General features: G+C 35.3%; 2 protein-coding genes across 4 annotated transcripts in view; both read left to right on the top strand.

Annotated features, from left to right (window-relative positions):
- The window catches only part of chd1l (chromodomain helicase DNA binding protein 1-like), a 75,281-nt gene extending 72,849 nt beyond the window's left edge, over positions 1 to 2,432 (top strand). Inside the window, exons 24-25 of the mRNA XM_061888958.1 lie at positions 2,031 to 2,115; positions 2,194 to 2,432. Of these exons, the coding sequence (XP_061744942.1) occupies positions 2,031 to 2,115; positions 2,194 to 2,316 (208 nt within the window). The 3' untranslated portion in view covers positions 2,317 to 2,432. The remainder of the gene's footprint in view (positions 1 to 2,030; positions 2,116 to 2,193) is intronic.
- Positions 2,433 to 6,089: 3,657 nt separating this feature from the next.
- LOC133543313 (E3 ubiquitin ligase TRAF3IP2-like) overlaps positions 6,090 to 27,861 on the top strand; it is a 56,531-nt gene continuing 34,759 nt past the window's right edge. The window contains exons 1-5 of one of the 3 annotated variants that reach the window (XM_061887810.1): positions 6,099 to 6,821; positions 7,058 to 7,129; positions 9,830 to 10,084; positions 24,493 to 24,580; positions 26,798 to 26,840. Coding sequence is in view for 2 of the 3 variants with exons in the window: in XM_061887809.1 (XP_061743793.1) it covers positions 24,552 to 24,580 (29 nt within the window). In the remaining variant the exon portion in view is untranslated. Of the gene's footprint in view, positions 6,822 to 7,057; positions 7,130 to 9,829; positions 10,085 to 24,492; positions 24,581 to 26,797; positions 26,841 to 27,861 lie in introns of all 3 variants that reach the window. The other 2 variants (XM_061887809.1, XM_061887808.1) reach the window with 2 other exon arrangements.

The following is a 27,861-nucleotide window of genomic DNA, read 5'->3' on the forward strand; positions in this document are numbered from 1 at the left end:
TGTAGGAATTTTAAAGAATTTATTTGTAAATTATGGTGGAAAATAAGTATTTTGTCACTTCAAACAAGGAAGATCTCTGGCTCTAACAGACCTGTAACGTCTTCTCTAAGAAGCTCTTCTGTCCTCCACTCGTTACCTGTATTAATGGCACATGTTTGAACTCGTTATCTGTATAAAAAGACACCTGTCCACAGCCTCAAACAGTCAGACTCCAAACTCCACTATGGCCAAGACCAAAGAGCTGTCGAAGGACACCAGGAAAAGAATTGTAGACCTGCACCAGACTGGGAAGAGTGAATCTACAATAGGCAAGCAGCTTGTGTGAAAAAATCGACTGTGGGGAGCAATTATCAGAAATGGAAGACATACAAGACCACTGATAATCTCCCTCGATCTGGGGGCTCCACGCAAGATCTCATCCCGTGGGGTCAAAATGATCATGAGAACGGTGAGCAAAAATCCCGGAACCCCACGGGGGGACCTGGTGAATGACCTGCAGAGAGCTGGGACCAAAGTAACAAAGGTTACCATCAGTAACACACTACGCCGACAGGGATTCAAATCCTGCAGTGCCAGACGTGTCCCCCTGCTTAAGCCAGTGCATGTCAGGCCCGTCTGAAGTTTGCCAGAGAGCACATGGATGATACAGCAGAGGATTGGACAATGTCATGTGGTCAGATGAAACCTAAATAGAACTTTTTGGTATAAACTCAACTCGTCATGTTTGGACGGTTTATTAGTTTATTAAGGATCCCCACTAGTCTACACCGCAGTGGAGACTATTCTTCCTGGGGTCCAGGCAAAAACATCACACAACCACAGAACAAACGATTAAAATGCGGTACAACATGATCCAATAATACATTGTCATAATACAAAAATAGCAACAACAAAGAACCAAAAAATACTAATAAATGTTGTTACATAATTTTTCATACCAAAGATAAAAATATCCATCCATCCATCCATTTTCTACCGCTTATTCCCTTTCGGGGTCGCGGGGGGCGCTGGCGCCTATCTCAGCTACAATCGGAGCGGAAGGCAGGGTACACCCTGGACAAGTCGCCACCTCATCGCAGGGCCAACACAGATAAGACAGACAACATTCACACTCACATTCACACGGAGTTTGCATGTTCCCTCCGGGTACTCCGGCTTCCTCCCACTTCCAAAGATAAAAATAGCAATATAAAAAATAGATATACTGTATACATTTTTGCAAAAATAAAACAAAGAACCAATGGCCTAAAAATATACACATTAGTGTACCAAAGACAAACAATAAGTGACGAAAAAGTATCATCCATCCATTTTCTGCTGCTTATCCCATAATCAATAAAATACTCAATAGGAAGAAGAATACTGAGTTGCATCCCAAGAACACATACCTACTGCGAAGCATGGGGGTGGAAACATCATGCTTTGGGGCTGTTTTTCTGCTAAGGGGACAGGACGACTGATCCGTGTTAAGGAAAGAATGAATGGGGCCATGTATCGTGAGATTTTGAGCCAAACCTCCTTCCATCATTGAGAGCTTTGAATGGTTGACCAAATACTTATTTTCCACCATAATTAACAAATAAATTCTTTAAAATTCCTACAATGTGAATTCCTGGATATTTTTTTTCCACATTCTGTCTCTCACAGTTGAAGTGTACCTAGGATGAAAATTACAGACCTCCGTCATCATTTTAAGTGGGAGAACTTGCACAATCGCTGGCTGACTAAATACTTTTTTGCCCACTGTATATATGTGTGTGTGTGTGTTTACATGTATACATATATAGGTGTGTGTGTGTATATAGCTATGTATATTTGTGTGTATATATGTATACATAATCAAGATTATTTTATTGTCAATTCTTTAACATGCACAAGACATAAGAACTGAAAATTACATTTTATATATATATATATATATATATATATATATATAATATATATATATGTATATATATATAATATATATATATCTGTCTGTATATGTGTGTGTGTGTGTAAGCGTCCTCCACGTCTCCTTAGCTGCAGTGCACCTATGACGGCGACGAAGAGGAGGTGATGAGCGGCGAGGTCACCCACATCGTAGCCGAAGTGGAGAACGACGTCCAGGCCCAGGTCAGTGTCGCTCCTTTCTCCCTAAGGGACATGACCTTTGACCCCTCCTCACGGGCGGCCATTGTTGTTTGCAAGCAGGATCTCCAGGACCTGAGGTGCCGCTCCACTGGGGCAGTGGTGCTGCACAAAGCCTGGCTGGAGGCCTGCTTCTCTAAACAACGACTTGTCAGCACCGCACGCTTCAAACATACACCCGCCTGAAGTGTGTGTGTGTTTGTGTGTGTGTGTGTGTGTTTTATTGATCAAGACATGGCATAAATGATAATAAAGGCTGTGTTTTTGCAACATGGCATGAGCACACTTTTAGTGGAGAAAAATAGCTTTTTGTTCTAGATTAAGGACTCTTTGAAGGGAGTCGGATTCCTTTCAAAGAGCCGTTCGAAAGACTGATTTTTATCTGGGAAATATTTAGGGGTGTGAATCTTTGGGGGACCTAACCATTCGGTCCAATCCCATTCCTGGGGTGACGATTCAATTCAGAATCGATTCTCTGTTTTAAACCGATTCTCACAATGTAATATTTGGTATAATTGTTATAATGAAACGTTTTCCTAACAGGTTATATGGAGGCAGCCTACAAATGTTTTTTTAATTTTTATTTCTTATATATGTCCCTCGGGAAGTCCTGTGGGGAGTGCTCAGAGAGTATGGGGTATCGGACTGTCTTATTGTGGCGGTCCGCTCCCTGTATGATCAGTGCCAGACCTTGGTCCGCATTGCCGGCAGTAAGTCGAGCACATTTCCAGTGAGGGTTGGACTCCGCCAAGGCTGCCCTTTGTCACCCATTCTGTTCATAACTTTTATGGACAGAATTTCTAGGCGCAGTCCAGGCGTTGAGGGGTTCCGGTTTGGTGACCGCAGGATTAGGTCTCTGCTTTTTGCAGATGATGTGGTCCTGATGGCTTCATCTGACCGGGATCTTCAGCTCTCGCTGGATCGGTTCGCAGCCGAGTGTAAAGCGACCGGAATGAGAATCAGCACCTCCAAGTCTGAGTCCATGGTTCTCGCCCGGAAAAGGGTGGAGTGCCATCTCCGGGTTGGGGAGGAGACCCTGCCCCAAGTGGAGGAGTTCAAGTACCTAGGAGTCTTGTTCACGAGTGAGGGAAGAGTGGATTGTGAGATCGACAGGCGGATTGGTGCGGCGTCTTCAGTAATGCGGACGTTGTACCGATCCATTGTGGTGAAGAAGGAGCTGAGCCGGAAGGCAAAGCTCTCAATTTACCGGTCGATCTACGTTCCCATCCTCACCTATGGTCATGAGCTTTGGGTCATGACCGAAAGGATAACATCACGGGTACAAGCGGCCCAAATGATTTTCCTCCGCCGTGTGGCGGGGCTCTCCCTTAGAGATAGGGTGAGAAGCTCTGCCATCCGGGAGGAACTCAAAGTAAAGCCGCTGCTCCTTCACATCGAGAGGAGCCAGATGAGGTGGTTCGGGCATCTGGTCAGGATGCCACCCGAACGCCTCCCTAGGGAGGTGTTTAGGGCACGTCCAACCGGTAGGAGGCCACGGGGAAGACCCAGGACACGTTGGGAAGACTATGTCTCCCGGCTGGCCTGGGAACGCCTCGGGATCCCCCGGGAAGAGCTAGACAAAGTGGCTGGGGAGAGGGAAGTCTGGGTTTCCCTGCTTAGGCTGTTGCCCCCGCGACCCGACCTCGGATAAGCGGAAGATGATGGATGGATGGATGGATATATATATAGATATATATATATATATATATATATATATATATATATTTATCTTTTTTGTTTTTCAGAACTATATATATGCATGTGTGTGTATATATATATATATATATATATATATTATATATATATATATATATATATATATTATAATATATATATAATACATCCACCATAAAAAAAACAGAAGATACACTTAAAATTAGTGCACCAATCCAAAAAAAACTCCTTTCTTCATGACAAAAAAAATAAAATGAAATAAAAAAATTATCATGCATTTTCGGCCGGTGCGACGTATACTCCGGAGCAGCTTTTAATCGGAAAAATACGGTCGACAAAAACAAGCATAAACAGAAAAGCGGGCCGATAGCACGGGAAGCTATGGCGAAGCTTAGCGCAGGAACAAGAATCAAGAATCACAGGAATAACCAACGGAACTTGTTGCGTGGAGCAAACAAAGAAGCCAGGACGAGTGTGGCGAGAGAGGCGAATAAATAGCTCTCCGATTAGTGGTCGACTGCAGGTGAGCGTGCTGACCACTAATCAGAGGCAGGTGAACCCAATTAATCCCCATACAAACCAAAACAAACACAGAGGTGCACAAAACAAAAACTAAGGGAGCAACCAGCGAGTGGTAGAACATGTTAAAAGAGAAAGTAAGCAGATATCAACAGTAAATGAACCAGTAGATCAGGGGTGCCCACACTTTTTCTGCAGGCGAGCTACTTTTCAATTGACCAACTCGAGGGGATCTACCTCATTTATATATATCATTTATATTTATTTATTTATGAAAGAGACATTTTTGTAAACAAGTTAAATGTGTTTAATGATAATACAAGCATGTGTAACACATATAGATGTCTTTCTTTCACAAAGACAAGAATATAAGTTGGTGTATTACCTGATTCTGATGACTTGCATTGATTGGAATCAGACAGTAATGATGATAACGCCCACATTTTCAAATGGAGGAGAAAAAAAGTTGTCCTTTCTGTACAATACCACATGAAAGGGGTTGGTTTTTGGCATCTCATTCATCCAGCTTCCATACACTTTACAAGAAAAACATTGGCGGCAAATTCCGTAGCTTGCTTGATTGACATTCACGGCACCCGAGGGTCTTGTGAGATGACGCTGGCTGCTGCCAGTTCATTATTATGAAAAAATGACAGAGAGGAAGGCGAGAAACACTTTTTATTTCAACAAACTTTCGCGCCGTCCCTTCCGTCAAAACTCTAAAGGCCGACTGCACATTTCCTATCTTCACAATAAAAGCCCTGCTTCATGCTGCCTGCGCTAACAAAATAAGAGTCTCGGAAAGCTGGCGTGCACAAGTGATGTGCACGCCAGCTTTCTGAGGGATCGCTTGTGCACGCCACTTTTCCGAGACTCTGTATTTAGTTAGCGCAGGCAGCATGAAGCAGGGCTTTTATTGTGAAGATAGGAAATGTGCAGTCGGCCTTTAGAGTTTTGACGGAAGGTACGGCGCGAGAGTCTGTTGAAATAAAAAGTGTTTCTCGCCTTCCTCTCGGTCATATTTTCATAATAATGATCTTGCAGCAGCCAGCGTCATCTCACAAGACCCTCCGGTACCGTGAATGTCATTTAAGTGACGTCTTGGTGAAGATTGACGATCACTAATTTTTAGGTCTATTTTTTTTAAAAGCCTGGCTGGAGATCGACTGACACACCCCCCGCGGTCGACTGGTAGCTCGCGATCGACGTAATGGGCACCCCTGCAGTAGATTAATAAACCATTTTTACAGTTTGTCCCTCATAATGTAGACAAAATAATAGACACAATATTTTATTGCATATGTCAGCAGACTAATTAGGAGCATTTGTTTGTTTACTTACTACTAAAAGACAAATTGTCTAGTATCTTCACTTTTTTATTTACAAAATTGCAATGATAAACAAATGATTAATGTATCCTAAGATTTTTGTTGAAAATAAAGGTGTGAGTGTCTCTGTGTGTGGGTGCCGACAGATCTCTCGGGAGCCCGCTGGACAGAGTTAAGCATGTCTTTAATTGTCATATATATGTCAGAATTGCTTTCTCTGTCTCATCCGTGTGTGTGTGTGTGTCTCTCTCTCTCTGTGTGGCTCCAACTCCAACAACATGTCTCGCACCGGCTGCTGCTAATAAGGGCGACAGGTAATTAGATAATCAGTCCCAGCTGGGCCATCTACTCACCGAGGCCGGTCCATACACAAACCCCCCCCCCCCATCCCACACCCCTTCCACAAAAGCCAATAATGACATTTTTTTGTGGTACTTATGATCCTGTAACTACTCGGTATCGGATCGATACCCAAAGTTGTGGTATCATCCAAAACTAATGTAAAGTATCAAAGAAGAGAAGAATAAATGATTATTACTTTTTTACAGAAGTGTAGATAGAACATGTTGAAAGAGAAAATAAGCAGATATTAACAGTAAATGAACAAGTGGATTAATGATCCATTTTTACAGTTTGTCCCTCATAATGTAGACAAAATAATAGGTAGATACATGACCATGTGTTACTGCATACGTCAGCAGACTAATTAGGAGTCTTTGTTTGTTTACTTACTACTAAAAGACAAGTTGTCTAGTATGTTCACTATTTTATTTAAGGACTTAACTGCAATAGTAAACATATGTTTAATGTACCCGAAGATTTTTTTGTTAGGATAAAGCTGTGAACGTCTCTGTGCGTGGAGGGTTCTCCTGGTGCCGACAGATCTCTTGGGAGCCCGGTAGACAGAGTTGAGCACGTCTTTTTTTGTCGTATACATGTCAGAATTGCTTTCCAGTAGTCTTTGTCTCATCCGTGTGTCTTTCTCTCTCTGGCTCCAACTCCAACAACGTGTCTCGTACCGGCTGCTGCTACTAAGGGCGACAGGTGATTAGCTAATCAGTCCCAGCTGGGCCATCTACTCACCGAGGCCGGTCCTTACACACCCCATTACTGCAGGAGACGCACCGACCACGCCCCCTTCCACAAAGGCCAATAATGACATTTTTTGTGGTTAGTATGATCCTGTAACTACAGGGTTTTGGATCGATACCCAAAGTTGGGGTATCACCAAAAACTAATGTAAAGTATGTGTGAGAATAGTCGCCCCTCCGGCTCCACTTGAGAAGGTGGAATGGTAAAGTCGGCCAACCCGTGTTTTGGTCAGAAGCCTTAAAATGGGTTTCTTGGGAAAGGCAGTGTTTGCGTTCATTGTTCAAGGTGATTAAATACTTTGTTTCGTTTAACAGGGGAACATTCCAGCCGACAAACTTGAAGGCTCCGCCTGCTTGCTGTGGCCTGTCAGAGCTCATAGCAGAGCGGTAAACATCCATTGTTTTTTTTAGCCGCGGCACACCAAAAGGATAAGATACTTCTCCCAAACACAAACTACAAAACAAACACACACGCACAAAAGAAAAATCCCCAACAATAAAAATAAACATTGACGAACAACAAATATATAAGAGAATAACTTTTAAAAAAAGGTACTAACAATACGCAAAAAAAAAAGTAAATTAATAAATTAGTAATAATAATAATAGATTAAACAAAACATTAGCTGTTTGCCCACAATGCCAACAATACGTTTGGAGGAGAAAAAGTGAGGCCTTTAATCCCAGGAACAAATCCCAGGAACACCATTACTACCGTCAAGCATGGTGGTGGTAGTATGTGTGTGTGTGTGTATATATATATATATATATATATATATATGTGTGTGTGTATATATACATACATATATGTATATACATATACTTATATATATACATGTATATACACATATGTATATACATATATGTATATATATATACACACACACATATATATATATATGTATATATATATATATATATTTATATATATATATATATGTGTGTGTGTGCATATATATATATACATGTGTGTGTATATATATATATACACATATATATATATATATATATATATACTGTATTAACTTGAATTGCCACCGGGAATGTAATATGCGCCGGCCTTGAATTGCTGCGGGTCAAATTCGCTTCCCTAAATTTTTAGCGCATGCTTACTATTACCGCCGGGTAACAATTTGTGACATCACGAGAGCCGCTTCCCCTGTCATCATTTTCAAAATGCAGATGAGTTTTTTTTTGCTTGCAACATGTGTAAACCAGGGGTCTTGTTCAACAGCCATACAGATCACACTGAAGGTTGTGATATAAAAAAAACTTCAACACTCTTACTAATATCCGCCACACTCTGTGAACCCACACCAAACAAGAACGACAAACATATTTCAGAAGAACATCGGCTCTGTAACACATTATAGACGCAACATAACAATTACCCAGAATGCCATGTATCCATGACTTTTACTGGCTATATTATACACCCCGCTAGCACCAAAAAAGTCATAAATATGAGATTGAAAAAAGTTCTAATTATTGAGATAAAAAGGTAATTAATATAAGTTTAAAAAAGTCATAATTATGAGCTAAAAATTTAAATTGAGATAAAAAGTTATTGGGCAAAAAGTCAAAATTATAAAATAAGAATGTTATATTTGTGAGAAAAAATTGTTTTAATTAAGATATAGTTATAATTATGAGGTATACAAAAAATTTCATTTTGAAATTAAAAAGTCCTAATTAAGCTAAAAAGTCAAAATTATGTAATGAAAAGTCGAAATTATGGGATAAAAAAATCTAAATAATGACATTAATAGTCATGATTACGAGATACAGTTGAAATTATGGGATATAAAATCCAAAATATGAAATTAATAGTCATGATTATGAGATTAAAAAAAAGTTATAATTGTAAGATATTACAGGATTTCAAGTCATTATTATAAGACGAAAGGCCATAATTACAAAATTAAAAGTTATAATTATGAGATATAAAAAATCGTATAAATTATGGGATAAAAAGTCATAAATATGAGATTTTAAAAAAGTCATAATTATTGAGATAAAAGGTCATTATTGTAAGATAAAAAGTCGTAATTATGAGATAAAAAGTTACATTGAGATAAAAAAAAGTCATAATCATGCAATTATATTTATGAGATACAAAAGTTTAAATTGCAAAATTAAAAAGTCATAATTAAGCTAAAAAGTCAAAATGATAAAGTTATCCCTGTGGAATAAAAAAATCGAAATAATGACATTGATATTCATGATTATGTGATGAAGTTGAAATTATGAGAAAAAAAATTAAATTGAGATAAAAAGTCATGATTATTGGGCAAAAGGTCAAAATTATAAAATAAGAATGTCATAATTATGAGAGAAACATTTTTAATTATGATATAGTTATAATTATGAGATACAAAATTTTAAATTGTGGAGTTAAGCTAAAAAGTAAAAATTATGAGATAAAAAGTTTAAATTATGGGATACAGAATCTAAAATATGAAATTAATAGTCATCGTTATAAGATAAAACGTTGAAATTGTGAGATAAAAAAATCATAATTGTAAGATAACAGGTCATAATTACAGGATTTTAAGTCATAATAATAAGATAATGGGGCATAATTACAAGATTAAAGTCATATTTATGAGGTATAAAACATTTTAAAATTATAAAATAAAAAATCGTAAATATGAGCTTAAAAAAAATCATAATTATTGAGATAAAAGATCATTATTATAAGAGAAAAAGTTCTAAGTATGAGATTAAAAAAATTGAGATTAAAAAGTCGAAACGATGGGATAAGAAATGTAAATAATGAAATTAATGGTCATGATTATGAAATAAAGTTGAAATTATGGGAAACAAAATCTAAAAAATGAAATTAATGGTCATGATTATGAAATAAAGTTGAAATTATGGGAAACAAAATCTAAAAAATGAAATTAATGGTCATGATTATGAGATAAAAAAGTTGAAATGATGAGATTAAAAAGTCACAATACAAAGATTTTACTTTTTGAATTATGACTTTCTTATTCCATCATGATGACATTTTTATCTCATAATTCTCATAATCATGAGATATAAAAGGGGTAGTTGTTTTTATGTTTGTTGTTGTTTTTGTAGCGGAACCCTCCGACCCCGATCAACTCGACAACGCCAGGAGCAGAATGTGACGTGGGCGTGGCCTGACCGCGAGAGGCGTGGCCTGACCGCGAGAGGCGTGGCCTGGAGGTAAAGCACTCAGCAGATTCCACACGTCAGTCAAGCAGCACTGAGTACCGAGTCAGTTCCAGGGAGTGTTTGACTGGTCTCCTCCCAGCCTGAGCCACTTTCCCCCGGGCAGGAACCGCCAGCAGCGCGGCCCACCTGCAGGAAAAGGTAAGACCCGACTCTTTTGTGCCTTGGCGAGGTATAAGAATGTTCCAGAAGACTTTTTGGAGTTACAAAGAGCCAAGGGAGCGTGAGCGTGAAGTAAGCGACATAAGAAGGAGAGATCTAGGTCACGCCACCACAAATGTAATTTACTGGAACTTTCTCACCTTTGAAGGGCTGACAGGCCTTTGAAAGTCAAACTTTTAAAGTTGAAATGAAACATGTTTAAAGACGTTTCTTCTTTGATTGTTTTCTACTCCTCATTTCCTTTAAGCCAAACAAAACTGTGGCCACAGCATCAAACACCTTCCAAAAGTCCCTTCTGTCTTCTTTATCTTTGCCTTGCCATTCTGTCACCTTATTTACTTGTTTTAATGTTATTAACCTGTTATTATTCATGACCACACTCATAACCTAACAACTGTATTTGTTATTATTCATCATTTATTATTACATTGTTTCCCACGCAAACCTTATAACTACACTTAATGACACGCAAATAACACAAAAACTACACCTGTTAGGCCAAAAAATGTTGTAAAACAAACAAGTGCGACGGGTTTGGGGAGATTTTGACATGTTTCGGTGTTTGGTCATGAATTAAAGTTAATTACACGTTAGTCACAAAACTGTAAAAACGTTGAAAACATTAATACAAAAAAATGTGTTGCACAAACAATCGAGACAAGTTTGGGGAGATTTTGACATGTTTTGGTGTCTAGTTGTGAATTATAACATGTTAATAACAAAACTGTAAAACGTTTAAAAATTATAACACGTTAATTAAACGTTAGTAACAACACTGTAAAAACGTTGAAAACATAATACAAAAAAAAATTATAGCACAAACAAGTGAGATACGTTTGGGGAGATTTTGATATGTTTTGGTGTCTAGTTGTGAATTGTAACACGTTAATAACAAAACAGTAAAACCTTTGACAATGATAACGCGTTAATTACATGTTAACAATACTGTAGAAACGTTAAAAACATACAAAAAAAATTGTAGCACAAACAAGTGAGACAACTTTGGGGAGATTTTGACATGTTTCGGTGTTTGGTCATGAATTAAAGTTAATTACACGTTAGTCACAAAACTGTAAAAACGTTGAAACATTAATACAAAAAAATGTGTTGCACAAACAATCGAGACAAGTTTGGGGAGATTTTGAAATGTTTTGGTGTCTAGTTGTGAATTATAACATGTTAATTACACGTTAATAACAAAACTGTAAAACATTTAAAAATTATAACACGTTAATTAAACGTTAGTAACAACACTGTAAAAACGTTGAAAACATAATACAAAAAAAAATTATAGCACAAACAAGTGAGATACGTTTGGGGAGATTTTGACATGTTTCGGTGTCTAGTTGTGAATTGTAACACGTTAATTACACCTTAATAAGAAAACAGTAAAACCTTTGACAATGATAACACGTTAATTACACGTTAATAACAATACTGTAGAAACGTTAACATTAATACAAAAAAATTGTAGCACAAACAAGTGAGACAACTTTGGGGAGATTTTGACATGTTTCGATGTTTGGTCATGAATTAAAGTTAATTACACGTTAGTCACAAAACTGTAAAAACGTTGAAAACATTAATACAAAAAAATGTGTTGCACAAACAATTGAGACAAGTTTGGGGAGATTTTGAAATGTTTCGGTGTCTAGTTGTGAATTATAACATGTTAATTACACGTTAATAACAAAACTGTAAAACATTTAAAAATTATAACACGTTAATTAAACGTTAGTAACAACACTGTAAAAACGTTGAAAACATAATACAAAAAAAAATTATAGCACAAACAAGTGAGATACGTTTGGGGAGATTTTGATATGTTTCGGTGTCTAGTTGTGAATTGTAACACGTTAATAACAAAACAGTAAAACCTTTGACAATGATAACGCGTTAATTACATGTTAACAATACTGTAGAAACGTTAAAAACATTAATACAAAAAAAATTGTAGCACAAACAAGTGAGACAACTTTGGGGAGATTTTGACATGTTTTGGTGTTTGGTCATGAATTAAAGTTAATTACACGTTAGTCACAAAACTGTAAAAACGTTGAAAACATTAATACAAAAAAATGTGTTGCACAAACAATTGAGACAAGTTTGGGGAGATTTTGAAATGTTTCGGTGTCTAGTTGTGAATTATAACATGTTAATTACACGTTAATAACAAAACTGTAAAACATTTAAAAATTATGACACGTTAATTAAACGTTAGTAACAACACTGTAAAAACGTTGAAAACATAATACAAAAAAAATTATAGCACAAACAAGTGAGATACTTTTGGGGAGATTTTGACATGTTTCGGTGTCTAGTTGTGAATTGTAACACGTTAATTACACGTTAATAACAAAACAGTAAAACCTTTGACAATGATAACACGTTAATTACACGTTAATAACAATACTGTAGAAACGTTAAAAACATTAATACAAAAAAAATTGTAGCACAAACAAGTGAGACAACTTTGGGGAGATTTTGACATGTTTCGGTGTTTGGTCATGAATTAAAGTTAATTACACGTTAGTCACAAAACTGTAAAAACGTTGAAAACAATACAAAAAAATGTGTTGCACAAACAATTGAGACAAGTTTGGGGAGATTTTGAAATGTTTTGGTGTCTATTTGTGAATTATAACATGTTAATTACATGTTAATAACAAAACTGTAAAACGTTTAAAAATTATAACACGTTAATTAAACGTTAGTAACAAAACTGTAAAAACGTTGAAAACATAATACAAAAAAAAATTATAGCACAAACAAGTGAGATACGTTTGGGGAGATTTTGACATGTTTCGGTGTCTAGTTGTGAACTGTAACACGTTAATTACACGTTAATAACAAAACAGTAAAACCTTTGACAATGATAACGCGTTAATTACACGTTAATAACAATACTGTAGAAACGTTAAAAACATTAACACAAAAAAAATTGTAGCACAAACAAGTGAGACAACTTTGGGGAGATTTTGACATGTTTCGGTGTCTATTTGTGAATTCTAACACGTTAATTACACAATAATAACATAATTGTTAAACGTTTAAAAATTCTAACACGTTAATTAAATGATAAATAAATAAATGGGTTGTACTTGTATAGCGCTTTTCTACCTTCAAGGTACTCAAAGCGCTGTGACACTACTTCCACATTTACCCGTTCACACACACATTCACACACTGATGGAGGGAGCTGCCATGCAAGGCGCCAACCAGCACCCATCAGGAGCAAGGGTGAAGTGTCTTGCTCAGGACACAACGGACGTGACGAGGTTGGTACTAGGTGGGATTTGAACCAGTGACCCTCGGGTTGCGCACGGCCACTCTCCCACTGCGCCACGCCGTCCGTTAATAACAAAACTGTAAAAACATTGAAAACATTAATACAAAAAAATGTGTTGCACAAACAATCGAGACAAGTTTGGGGAGATTTTGAAATGTTTTGGTGTCTAGTTGTGAATTATAACATGTTAATTACACGTTAATAACAAAACTGTAAAACATTTAAAAATTATAACACGTTAATTAAACGTTAGTAACAACACTGTAAAAACGTTGAAAACATAATACGAAAAAAAATTATAGCACAAACAAGTGAGATACGTTTGGGGAGATTTTGACATGTTTCGGTGTCTAGTTGTGAATTATAACACGTTAATTACACGTTAATAACAAAACAGTAAAACCTTTGACGATGATAACGCGTTAATTACACGTTAATAACAATACTGTAGAAACGTTAAAAAACATTAATACAAAAAAATTGTAGCACAAACAAGTGAGACAACTTTGGGGAGATTTTGACATGTTTCGGTGTTTGGTCATGAATTAAAGTTAATTACACGTTAGTCACAAAACTGTAAAAACGTTGAAAACATTAATACAAAAAAATGTGTTGCACAAACAATCGAGACAAGTTTGGGGAGATTTTGAAATGTTTTGGTGTCTAGTTGTGAATTATAACATGTTAATTACACGTTAATAACAAAACTGTAAAACGTTTAAAAATTATAACACATTAATTAAACGTTAGTAACAAAACTGTAAAAACGTTGAAAACATAATACAAAAAAAATTATAGCACAAACAAGTGAGATACGTTTGGGGAGATTTTGACATGTTTCGGTGTCTAGTTGTGAATTGTAACACGTTAATTACACCTTAATAAGAAAACAGTAAAACCTTTGACAATGATAACACGTTAATTACACGTTAATAACAATACTGTAGAAACGTTAAAAACATTAATACAAAAAAATTGTAGCACAAACAAGTGAGACAACTTTGGGGAGATTTTGACATGTTTCGGTGTTTGGTCATGAATTAAAGTTAATTACACGTTAGTCACAAAACTGTAAAAACGTTGAAAACATTAATACAAAAAAATGTGTTGCACAAACAATTGAGACAAGTTTGGGGAGATTTTGAAATGTTTTGGTGTCTAGTTGTGAATTATAACATGTTAATTACACGTTAATAACCAAACTGTAAAACGTTTAAAAATTATGACACGTTAATTAAACGTTAGTAACAAAACTGTAAAAACATTGAAAACATAATACAAAAAAAAATTATAGCACAAACAAGTGAGATACGTTTGGGGAGATTTTGACATGTTTCGGTGTCTAGTTGTGAATTGTAACACGTTAATTACACGTTAATAACAAAACACTAAAACCTTTGACAATGATAACACGTTAATTACACGTTAATAACAATACTGTAGAAACGTTAAAAACATTAATATAAAAAAATTGTAGCACAAACAAGTGAGACAACTTTGGGGAGATTTTGACATGTTTCGGTGTTTGGTCATGAATTAAAGTTAATTACACGTTAGTCACAAAACTGTAAAAACGTTGAAAACATTAATACAAAAAAATGTGTTTTACAAACAATCGAGACAAGTTTGGGGAGATTTTTGAAATGTTTTGGTGTCTAGTTGTGAATTATAACATGTTAATTACACATTAATAACAAAACTGTAAAACGTTTAAAAATTATAACACGTTGATTAAACGTTAGTAACAAAACTGTAGAAACGTTGAAAACATAATACAAAAAAAATCATAGCACAAACAAGTGACATACGTTTGGGGAGATTTTGACATGTTTCGGTGTCTAGTTGTGAATTATAACATGTTAATTACACGTTAATAACAAAACTGTAAAACGTTTAAAAATTATAACACGTTAATTAAACGTTAGTAACAAAACTGTAAAAATGTTGAAAACATAATACAAAAAAAAAATTATAGCACATACAAGTGAGATACGTTTGGGGAGATTTTGACATGTTTCGGTGTCTAGTTGTGAATTGTAACACGTTAATTACACGTTAATAACAAAACAGTAAAACCTTCGACAATGATAACACGTTAATCACACGTTAATAACAATACTGTAGAAACGTTAAAAACATTAATACAAAAAAAATTGTAGCACAAACAAGTGAGACAACTTTGGGGAGATTTTGACATGTTTCGGTGTTTGGTCATGAATTAAAGTTAATTACACGTTAGTCACAAAACTGTAAAAACGTTGAAAACAATACAAAAAAATGTGTTGCACAAACAATCGAGACAAGTTTGGGGAGATTTTGAAATGTTTTGGTGTCTAGTTGTGAATTATAACATGTTAATAACAAAACTGTAAAACGTTTAAAAATTATAACACGTTAATCAAACGTTAGTGACAAAACTGTAAAAACGCTGAAAACATAATACAAAAAAAAATTATAGCACAAACAAGTGAGATACGTTTGGGGAGATTTTGAAATGTTTTGGTGTCTAGTTGTGAATTATAACATGTTAATTACACATTAATAACAAAACTGTAAAACATTTAAAAATTATAACACGTTGATTAAACGTTAGTAACAAAACGGTAAAAACGTTGAAAACATAATACAAAAAAAATTATAGCACAAACAAGTGGGATACGTTTGGAGAGATTTTGACATGTTTCGGTGTCTAGTTGTGAATTGTAACACGTTAATTACACGTTAATAACAAAACAGTAAAACCTTCGACAATGATAACACGTTAATTACACGTTAATAACAATACTGTAGAAACGTTAAAATCGTTAATACAAAAACAGTTGTAGCACAAACAAGTGAGACAACTTTGGGGAGATTTTGACATGTTTCGGTGTTTGGTCATGAATTAAAGTTAATTACACGTTAGTCACAAAACTGTAAAAACGTTGAAAACATTAATACAAAAAAATGTGTTGCACAAACAATTGAGACAAGTTTGGGGAGATTTTGAAATGTTTTGGTGTCTAGTTGTGAATTATAACATGTTAATTACACGTTAATAACAAAACTGTAAAACGTTTAAAAATTATAAGACGTTAATTAAACGTTAGTAACAAAACTGTAAAAACGTTGAAAACATAATACAAAAAAAAATTATACCACAAACAAGTGAGATACGTTTGGGGAGATTTTGACATGTTTCGGTGTGTAGTTGTGAATTGTAACACGTTAATTACACGTTAATAACAAAACAGTAAAACCTTTGACAATGATAACACGTTAATTACACGTTAATAACAATACTGTAGAAACGTTGAAAACATTAATACAAAAAAATATGTAGAGAAAAAAGTGAGACTTGTTTTGGGAGATTTGGACATCTTTGGGTGTCTGGTTATGAACTATAACATGTTAATTACATGTTAGTAACAAAACTGTAAAAACGTTGAAAACATTAATACAAAAAAAACTGTAGCACAAAAAAGTGAGATAAGTTTGGGGAGATTTAGACATATTTCGGTGTCTAGTTGTGAATGATAACACGTTAATTACACATCGATAACAAAACTGTAAAACGTTTAAAAATGATAACACGTTAATTACACGTTAATAACAATACTGTAAAACCGTTAAAAACATTAATACAAATAAAATTGTAGCACAAACAAGTGAGACAGGTTTGGAGAGATTTTGACATGTTTGGGTGTCTAGTAATGAATTATAACATGTTAGTTACACGTTAATAACAAAACTGTGAAATGTTGAAAAAACATTAATACAATTATTTTTTTAGCATAAAGAACTGAGACAAATTTGGGGAGACTTTGACATGTTTGGGTGTCTGGTTAGGAATTTTAACATGTGAATTACACGTTAATAACACAACTGTTAAGACGTTAAAAACGATGAAACATTACAAAAAAAATCATAGCACAAACAAGTGAGACAAGTTTGGTGAGATTTTGACATGTTTGGGTGTCTGATTATGATTTATAACACGTTAATTACACATTAATAACACAACTGTAAAGCGTTAAAAACATTAATACAAAAACAATTGTAGCACAAACAAGTGAGACAAGTTTGGGGAGATTTTGACATGCTTCGGTGTCTAGTTGTGAATTATAACACGTTAATTACATATTAATGACTGTAAATTGTTTAAAAATTATAACACATTAACTAAATGTGAATAACAAAACTTTAAAAACGTTGAAAACATTTAATACAAAAAAATATGTAGCAAACAAAGTGAGACTAGTTTTGGGAGATTTAGACATGTTTGGGTGTCTGGTTATGAATTACGCTAATTACATGTTAGTAACAAAACTGTAAAAATGTTGAAAACATTTATACAAAAAAAACCTGAAGCACAAACAAGTGAGACACGTTTGGGGAGATTTGGACATGTTTCGGTGTCTAGTTGTGAATTGTAACACGTCTATTACACATTGATAACAAAACTGTAAAAAGGTTGAAAACAATACAAAAAAAATTGTAGCACAAACAAGTGAGACATGTTTGGGGAGATTTTGACATGTTTCGGTGTTTAGTTGTGAATTATAATACGTTAATGACACGTTAAAATCAAAACTGTAAAACGTTTAAAAAATGTAACACGTTAATTACACATTGATAACAAAACTGTAAAAACGTTAAAAACATTCATACAAAAAATATGTAGCAAAAAGTGAGACTGGTTTTGGGAGATTTAGACATCTTTGGGTGTCTGGTTACAAATATAACAAAATTTAAAAAATGTTGAAAGCAATACAAAAAAATTGCAGCACAAACAAGTGAGACAATTTTGGGGAGATTTTGACATGTTTGGTTGGTAACAAACCTGTAAAAATGTTAAATACATTAATACAAAAAATATGTAGCCAAAAAAGTGAGACTAGGTTTGGGAGATTTAGACATGTTTGGGTGTCTGGTTATGAATTCCAACAGGTTAATTACATGTTAATAACAAAACTGTAAAAACGTTGAAAACATTAATAGAAAAAAATTGTTGCACAAACAAGTGAGACAAGTTTGGGGAGATTTTGACATGTTTCGGTGTCTTGTTGTGAATTATAAAACGTTAATTACACGTTAATAACAAAACTGTAAAACGTTTAAAAATTATTACGCGTTAACAACAAAACTGTAAAAACGTTAAAAACATTAATACGAAAAAATATGTAGCAAAAAAAGTGAGACTACTTTTGGGAGATTTAGACATGTTTGGGTGTCTGGTTATGATTTATAACACGTTAATTACACCTCAATAACAAAACTGTAAAAACGTTGAAAACATTAATACAAAAAAAAATTGTAGCACAAACAAGTGAGCAACGTTTGGGGAGATTTTGACGTTTCGGTGTCTTGTTTCAAATTATAACACGTTAATTACAAGTTAATAAGAAAACTGTAAAAACGTTTAAAACATTGATACAAAAACAAATTGTAGCACAAACAAGTGAGACAAGTTTGCTGAGATTTTGACATGTTTCGGTGTCTGGTTATGAATTTTAACACGTTAATTACACGTTAATAACAAAACTGTAAAACGTTTAAAAATTATTACACGTTAACAACAAAACTGTAAAAACGTTAAAAACATTAATACGAAAAAATATGTAGCAAAAAAAGTGAGACTACTTTTGGGAGATTTAGACATGTTTGGGTGTCTGGTTATGATTTATAACACGTTAATTACACGTCAATAACAAAACTGTAAAAACGTTGAAAACATTAATACAAAAAAATTGTAGCACAAACACGTGAGATATGTTTGGGGAGATTTTGACATGTTTTGGTGTCTAGTTGTGAATTGTAACACGATAATTACACATTAATAACAAAACTGTAAAAACGTTAAAACAGAAAAATATGAAGCAAAAAAACTGAGTCTAGTTTAGTGAGATTTAAACATGTTTGGCTGGCTGGTTCTGAATTATAACACGTTAATAACAAAACTTTAAAAACGTTGAAAACATTAATACAAAAAAAATTGTAGCACAAACAAGTGAGCAATGTTTGGGGAGATTTTGACGTTTCGGTGTCTTGTTTCAAATTATAACACGTTAATTACAAGTTAATAACAAAACTGTAAAAACGTTTAAAACATTGATACAAAAAAAATTGTAGCACAAACAAGTGAGACAAGTTTGCTGAGATTTTGACATGTTTCGGTGTCTGGTTATGAATTTTAACACGTTAATTACACGTTAATAACAAAACTGTAAAACGTTTAAAAATTATTACACGTTAACAACAAAACTGTAAAAACGTTAAAAACATTAATACGAAAAAATATGTAGCAAAAAAAGTGAGACTACTTTTGGGAGATTTAGACATGTTTGGGTGTCTGGTTATGATTTATAACACGTTAATTACACGTCAATAACAAAACTGTAAAAACGTTGAAAACATTAATACAAAAAAATTGTAGCACAAACACGTGAGATATGTTTGGGGAGATTTTGACATGTTTTGGTGTCTAGTTGTGATAATTACACGTTAATAACAAAACTGTAAAAACGTTAATACAGAAAAATATGAAGCAAAAAAAGTGAGACTAGTTCAGTGAGATTTAAACATGTTTGGGTGGCTGGTTCTGAATTATAACACGTTAATTACACGTTAATAACAAAACTTTAAAAACGTTGAAAACATTAATACAAAAAAAAATTGTAGCACAAACAAGTGAGCAACGTTTGGGGAGATTTTGACGTTTCGGTGTCTTGTTTCAAATTATAACACGTTAATTACATGTTAATAACAAAACTGTAAAAACGTTAAAAACATTGATACAAAAAAAATTGTAGCACAAACAAGTGAGACAAGTTTGCTGAGATTTTGACATGTTTCGGTGTCTGGTTATGAATTTTAACACGTTAATTACACGTTAATAACAAAACTGTAAAACGTTTAAAAATTATTACACGTTAACAACAAAACTGTAAAAACGTTAAAAAAATGAATACGAAAAAATATGTAGCAAAAAAAGTGAGACTACTTTTAGGAGATTTAGACATGTTTGGGTGTCTGGTTATGATTTATAACACGTTAATTACACGTCAATAACAAAACTGTAAAAACGTTGAAAACATTAATACGAAAAAATATGTAGCAAAAAAAGTGAGACTACTTTTGGGAGATTTAGACATGTTTGGGTGTCTAGTTGTGAATTATAACATGTTAATTACAATGGAGCAGGATTTTTTCTGCAATGTTGACGGAAGCCTTTGCTACAGAGAATCCAGGGTTGTGCCTCGGATATCAAAGTTTGTCAAAGTCCAAGAACCGATGGCAAGCTCTTCAACCTTCGGCGACTCAATGCTGTTACAAAGGCCGAGGAAACTGTGGTCCGTGATCCTCTCTTTGCAGACGACTGCGCCTTGAATTAAACGACTGAACCAGATACGCAACGCAGTGTCAAGCAGTTCTCAAAGGCTTGTGACAACTCCGGCCGAACAATAAGCACAAAGAAGACGGAAGTCATCCGTCAACCCACACCGAGTAATCAATATGTTGAACCTTCAATTCAGGTCAAAGGAGAAAACCCTGAAAGCGGTAGACCTGGGAAGTACCCCGTCTCGAGTGGTACAATGGAGCAGGATTTTTTCTGCAATGTTGACCGAAGCCTTTGCTACAGAGAATCCAGGGTTGTGCCTCAGATATCAAAGTTTGTCAAAGTCCAAGAACCGATGGCAAGCTCTTCAACCTTCGGCGACTCAATGCTGTTACAAAGGCCGAGGAAACTGTGGTCCGTGATCCTCTCTTTGCAGACGACTGCGCCTTAAATTAAATGACTGAACCAGATACGCAACGCAGTGTCAAGCAGTTCTCAAGGGCTTGTGACAACTCCGGCCAAACAATAAGCACAAAGAAGACGGAAGTCATCCGTCAACCCACACCGAGTAATCAATATGTTGAACCTTCAATTCAAGTCAAAGGAGAAAACCCTAAAAGCGGTAGACCTGGGAAGTACCCCGTCTCGAGTGGTACAATGGAGCAGGATTTTTTCTGCAATGTTGACGGAAGCCTTTGCTACAGAGAATCCAGGGTTGTGCCTCAGATATCAAAGTTTGTCAAAGTCCGAGAACCGATGGCAAGCTCTTCAACCTTTGGCGACTCAATGCTGTTACAAAGGCCGAGGAAACTGTGGTCCGTGATCCTCTCTTTGCAGACGACTGCGCCTTGAATTAAACGACTGAACCAGATACGCAACGCAGTGTCAAGGAGTTCTCAAGGGCTTGTGACAACTCCGGCCGAACAATAAGCACAAAGAAGACGGAAGTCATCCGTCAACCCGCACCGAGTAATCAATATGTTGAACCTTCAATTCAGATCAAAGGAGAAAACCCTAAAAGCGGTAGACCTGGAAAGTACCCCGTCTCGAGTGGTACAATGGAGCAGGATTTTTTCTGCAATGTTGACCGAAGCCTTTGCTACAGAGAATCCAGGGTTGTGCCTCAGATATCAAAGTTTGTCAAAGTCCAAGAACCGATGGCAAGCTCTTCAACCTTCGGCGACTCAATGCTGTTACAAAGGACGAGGAAACTGTGGTCCGTGATCATCTCTTTGCAGACGACTGCGCCTTACAGTTGTTACATATTCTGTAAATAACATAGATGGTACAATTATTTTATATACTGTACATTACATAGAGATGTTACAGTTGTTACATATACTGTACATTACATAGATGTTACAGTTGTTACATATACGGTACATTACATAGAGATGTTACAGTTGTTACATATACTGTACATTACATATATGTTACAGTTATTATAAATACATTATACATTACATAGATGTTAATTTTTTTTCATATACTGTACATCACATAAAGCTGTTACAGTTGTTACTTATTCTGTAAATAACATAGATGGTACAATTATTTTATATTCTGTACATTACATAGAGATGTTACAGTTGTTACATATACTGTACATGAAATAGATGTTACAGTTGTTACATATACGGTACATTACATAGAGAAGTTACAGTTGTTACATATACTGTACATTACATAGATGTTACAGTTATTATAAATACATTACACATTACATATATGTTAAGTTTTTTTCATATACTGTACATCACATAGAGCTGTTACAGTTGTTACATATTCTGTAAATAACATAGATGGTACAATTATTTTATATACCGTACATTACATAGAGATGTTACAGTTGTTACATATACTGTACATGAAATAGATGTTACAGTTGTTACATATACGGTACATTACATAGAGATGTTACAGTTGTTACATATACTGTACATTACATAGATGTTACAGTTATTATAAATACATTATACATTACATAGATGTTAATTTTTTTTCATATACTGTACATCACATAGAGCTGTTACAGTTGTTACTTATTCTGTAAATAACATAGATGGTACAATTATTTTATATTCTGTACATTACATAGAGATGTTACAGTTGTTACATATACTGTACATGAAATAGATGTTACAGTTGTTACATATACGGTACATTACATAGAGATGTTACAGTTGTCACATATACAACCTACTCAGTGGCCTAGTGGTTAGAGTGTCCGCCCTGAGATCGGGAGGTTGCCTCCCTGCTTGGCACTCAGCATCAAGGGTTGGAATTGGGGCTTAAATCACCAGAAATGATTCCCGGGCGCGGCACCGCTGCTGCCCACTGCTCTCCTCACCTCCAAGGAGGTGATCAAATGCAGAGGACACATTTCACCACAACAAGTCTGTGTGTGACAATCATTGGTACATTACATAGATGTTACAGTTATTACATATACTGTCCATTACATGTATGTTACAGCTGTTACATATACTGTACATTACATAGGTGTTACAGTTGTTACATATACTGTACATTACATAGGTGTTACAGTTGTTACATATACTGTACATTACATATATGGTACATTACATAGATGTTACATTTCTTACATATACTGTACATTACATAGATGTTACATTTCTTGAATATACTGTGCATTACATAGATGTTACATTTCTTACATATACTGTGCATTACATAGATGTTACATTTCTTACATATACTGTACATTACATAGGTGTTACAGTTGTTACATATACTGTACATTACATAGGTGTTACAGTTGTTACATATACTGTACATTACACAGATGTTACATGTCTTACATGTACTGTACATTACATAGGTGTTACAGTTGTTACATATACTGTACATTACATAGATGTTACATTTCTTACATATACTGTGCATTACATAGATGTTACATTTCTTACATATACTGTACATTACATAGGTGTTACAGTTGTTACATATACTGTACATTACATAGGTGTTACAGTTGTTACATATACTGTACATTACATAGGTGTTACAGTTGTTACATATACTGTACATTACATAGATGTTACATTTCTTACATATACTGTGCATAACATACCGATTTGAATTGGTTATTGAGTTTTTTTTCTTTTGTATCAAGTAGTTCAAGTCAGTCAAACAATGTTTATCGTTTATGATTTATTTATTTTTTATTTCAGGCAAATTGATGGACTTTAAATCGTTTCTGTCATAGACTAATAAACATTGTTAATAATATTAATAATGTCTTTCTATATAGCACTTTACATTTTAAAAAAACATTTCAAAATGCTCAAGTTATTCTTTGTAAGGTGATCCGTATTTTTTTGTTTTTGTTTTATTTAAGTTTAGGCATAGCTCGGTTGGTAGAGTGGCCGTGCCAGCAACTTGAGGGTTGCAGGTTCGATTCCCCGCTTCCGCCATCCTAGTCACTGCCGTTGTGTCCTTGGGCATGACACTTTACCCACCTGCTCCCAGTGCCACCCACACTGGTTTAAATGTAACTTTGATATTGGGTTTCACTATGTAAAGCGCCTTGAGTCACTAGAGAAAAGCGCTATATAAATATAATTCACAATTCACTTCACTAAGTTTATAAAGGATACAGTGTTATGCAGAGGTGTACTTATAACAATATTACAAATGATACTATTAATAATCGTGTGTTGGAGGGGTGGTACATTAAAGTACATTATGGGACATTGAAAATATCGATAAAAGATGAATGAAAAAGTGCTTTTATAGAGCTGTACCTTTGTATTGTAGTCCGGAGTGAGCGTTGAGGTGAGATGTCAACACACACATGGATGTGAGGAGGATCAACGATGCTACCAGGTTCCAAATCTCTGAATAGGTGAGTCGGTCACATCATTGCGATTATTTTTTAATTTAATTTAATTTTTAAATTTTCACTCTGAAGACTAGTCATGTGGAGGTGCAGTCAAGGTCTCTGCAGTGCGATGCTGCCACTTAGTGGTATTTTATAGGGCTGTGAAATGGTGGCGTTAAAAGTGCTGAGTTAAGAACATGCTGGCCCACATGGAAAACAGATTCAAGTATTTGTGAGGAATCACTAGAGCAGGAGCGTCCAAACTTTTTCTACTGAGGGCCACACTGAAAGATGGGGGGGCCTTTTTGATAGTTTTCATTTTCCAAACCAATACAATATATTTTATTTTCAAAGTGTAACATGTGATGTGAAGTAACTGGAGCCTTAAATAGGTCTACATCAGGGGTGCCCACACTTTTTCTGCAGGCGAGCTACTTTTCAATTGACCAACTCGAGGGGATCTACCTCATTTATATTTATTTATTTATGAAAGAGACATTTTTGTAAACAAGTTAAATGTGTTTAATGATAATACAAGCATGTGTAACACATATAGATGTCTTTCTTTCACAAAGACAAGAATATAAGTTGGTGTATTACCTGATTCTGATGACTTGCATTGATTGGAATCAGACAGTAATGATGATAACGCCCACATTTTCAAATGGAGGAGAAAAAAAGTTGTCCTTTCTGTACAATACCACATGAAAGTGGTTGGTTTTTGGCATCTAATTCATCCAGCTTCCATACACTTTACAAGAAAAACATTGGCGGCAAATTCCGTAGCTTGCTTGATTGACATTCACGGCACCCGAGGGTCTTGTGAGATGACGCTGGCTGCTGCCAGTTCATTATTATGAAAAAATGATAGAGAGGAAGGCGAGAAACACTTTTTATTTCAACAGACTTTCGCGCCGTCCCTTCCGTCAAAACTCTGCACATTTCCTATCTTCACAATAAAAGCCCTGCTTCATGCTGCCTGCGCTAACAAAATAAGAGTCTCAGAAAGCTGGCGTGCACAAGTGATGTGCACACCAGCTTTCTGAGGGATCGCTTGTGCACGCCAGTTTTCCGAGACTCTGTATTTAGTTAGCGCAGGCAGCATGAAGCAGGGCTTTTATTGTGAAGATAGGAAATGTGCAGTCGGCCTTTAGAGTTTTGACGGAAGGTACGGCGCGAGAGTCTGTTGAAATAAAAAGTGTTTCTCGCTTTCCTCTCGGTCATATTTTCATAATAATGATCTTGCAGCAGCCAGCGTCATCTCACAAGACCCTCCGGTACCGTGAATGTCATTTAAGTGACGTCTTGGTGAAGATTGATGATCACTCATTTTTAGGTCTATTTTTTTTAAAAGCCTGGCTGGAGATCGACTGACACACCCCCCGCGGTCGACTGGTAGCTCGCGATCGACGTAATGGGCACCCCTGGTCTACATTGATTTTTTTTTTTTTTTTTTTTTTTTTGGAGCAATGACAGTTAAAAAGCAAAAATCCCACTAAAACTCTCAGGGGTCTGTAAGGGTCCCATCCAAAAAAGTGTTTAAAAAAAGTCATACTTTTTTGCATCTTTATTATTCACCGTGTGACTCTCGAGATCAACTTCAGATATGTCGATTATAGGTTGTTTTTTTTATGATTAGTTTTTTTTTTCCTGACCTAACACACATATATATATATATATATATATATATATATATATATATATATATATATATATATATATATATATATATATATATATATATATACTGCGTTGAGGTGGCGACTTGTCCAGGGTGTACGCCGCCTTCCGCCCGATTGTAGCTGAGATAGGCAACAGTGCCCCCCGCGACCCCAAAGGGAATAAGCGGTAGAAAATTGATGGATGTATATATCAATCAATCAATGTTTATTTATATAGCCCTAAATCCCAAATGTCTCAAAGGGCTGCACAAACCACAACGACATCCTCGGTAGAGCCCACATAAGGGCAAGGAAAAACTCACCCCAGTGGGACGTTGGTGACAATGACAATGATGACTATGAGAAAATTGATGGATGTATATATATATATATATATATATATATATATATATATTCGTGTGTGTGTATGTATGTGTGTGTGTGTATGTATGTATATATATATATATATATATATATATATATATATATTCTTGGTGTTGGGTTTTATCAAAAAATGCGACTTATAATCCAGTGCGACTAAAATATGTTTTTTTCTTTCTTTATTATGCATTTTCGGCAGGTGCGACTTATACTCCGGAGCAACTTGTACTCCGAAAACTACGGTAATCCTCTTTTTTCAAGCACCACCATGCTTGACAGTAGGGATGGTCTTCCTGGGATTAGAGGCCTCACTTTTTCTCCCCCAAACATATTGCTGGGTATTGTGGCCAAACAGCTCAATTTTTCTTTCATCTAACCACAGAAATTTCTCCCAGAAGGTATTATCTTTGTCCATGTGATGTCAAATGAAACAAACATTTAGCTGTTTGGCCACAATACCTAGCAAGAAAGGAGAAAAGGTAAGGCCTTTAATCCCAGGAACACCATAACTACCGTCAAGCATGGTGGCGGTAGTAGTATTATGGTGTGGGGCTGTTTTACTGCCAAAGGAACTGGTGCTTTACAGAGAGTAAATGGGACAATGACAAAAGGAGGATTACATCTAAGTTATTCAGGACAAGCGAGAATCATCAGCCCGGAGGTTGGGTCTTGGGCGCAGTTGGGTGTTCCAACAGGACTATGACCCCAAACACACCTCAAAAGTGGTAAAGGAATGGCTAAATCAGGCTAGAATGAATGTTTTAGAATGGCCTTCCCAAAGTCCTGACTTAAACATGTGGACAATGCTAAAGAAGCAAGTCCATGTCAGAAAACCAACAAATTTAGCTGAACTGCACCAAATTTGTCAAGAGGAGTGGTCGTAAATTTAAGCAGAAGCTTGTGGATGGCTACCAAAAGCGCCTTATTGCAGTGAAACTTGCCAAGGGACATGGAAGCAAATATTAACATTGCTGTATGTATACTTTTGACCCAGCACATTTGCTCACATTTTCAGTAGAGCCAGAATAACTTCATAAAAGAAGCAAACTTCACGAATGTTTTTTGTGAGCAACAAGTATGTGCTCCGATCACTCTAAAATAAGAGTTGTCGAAATGATTGGAAACTCAAGACAGCCATGACATTATGTTCTTTACAGGTGTATGTAAACTTTTGACCACGACTGTATATACATAGTATACATAAATACATGTACATACATATATACATACATGTACATAGGGGTCAATTAGACAAGTACAGTC

This window comes from Nerophis ophidion, linkage group LG26 (assembly GCF_033978795.1).
Source record: "Nerophis ophidion isolate RoL-2023_Sa linkage group LG26, RoL_Noph_v1.0, whole genome shotgun sequence".
Classification (NCBI taxonomy): Eukaryota; Metazoa; Chordata; class Actinopteri; order Syngnathiformes; family Syngnathidae; genus Nerophis; species Nerophis ophidion.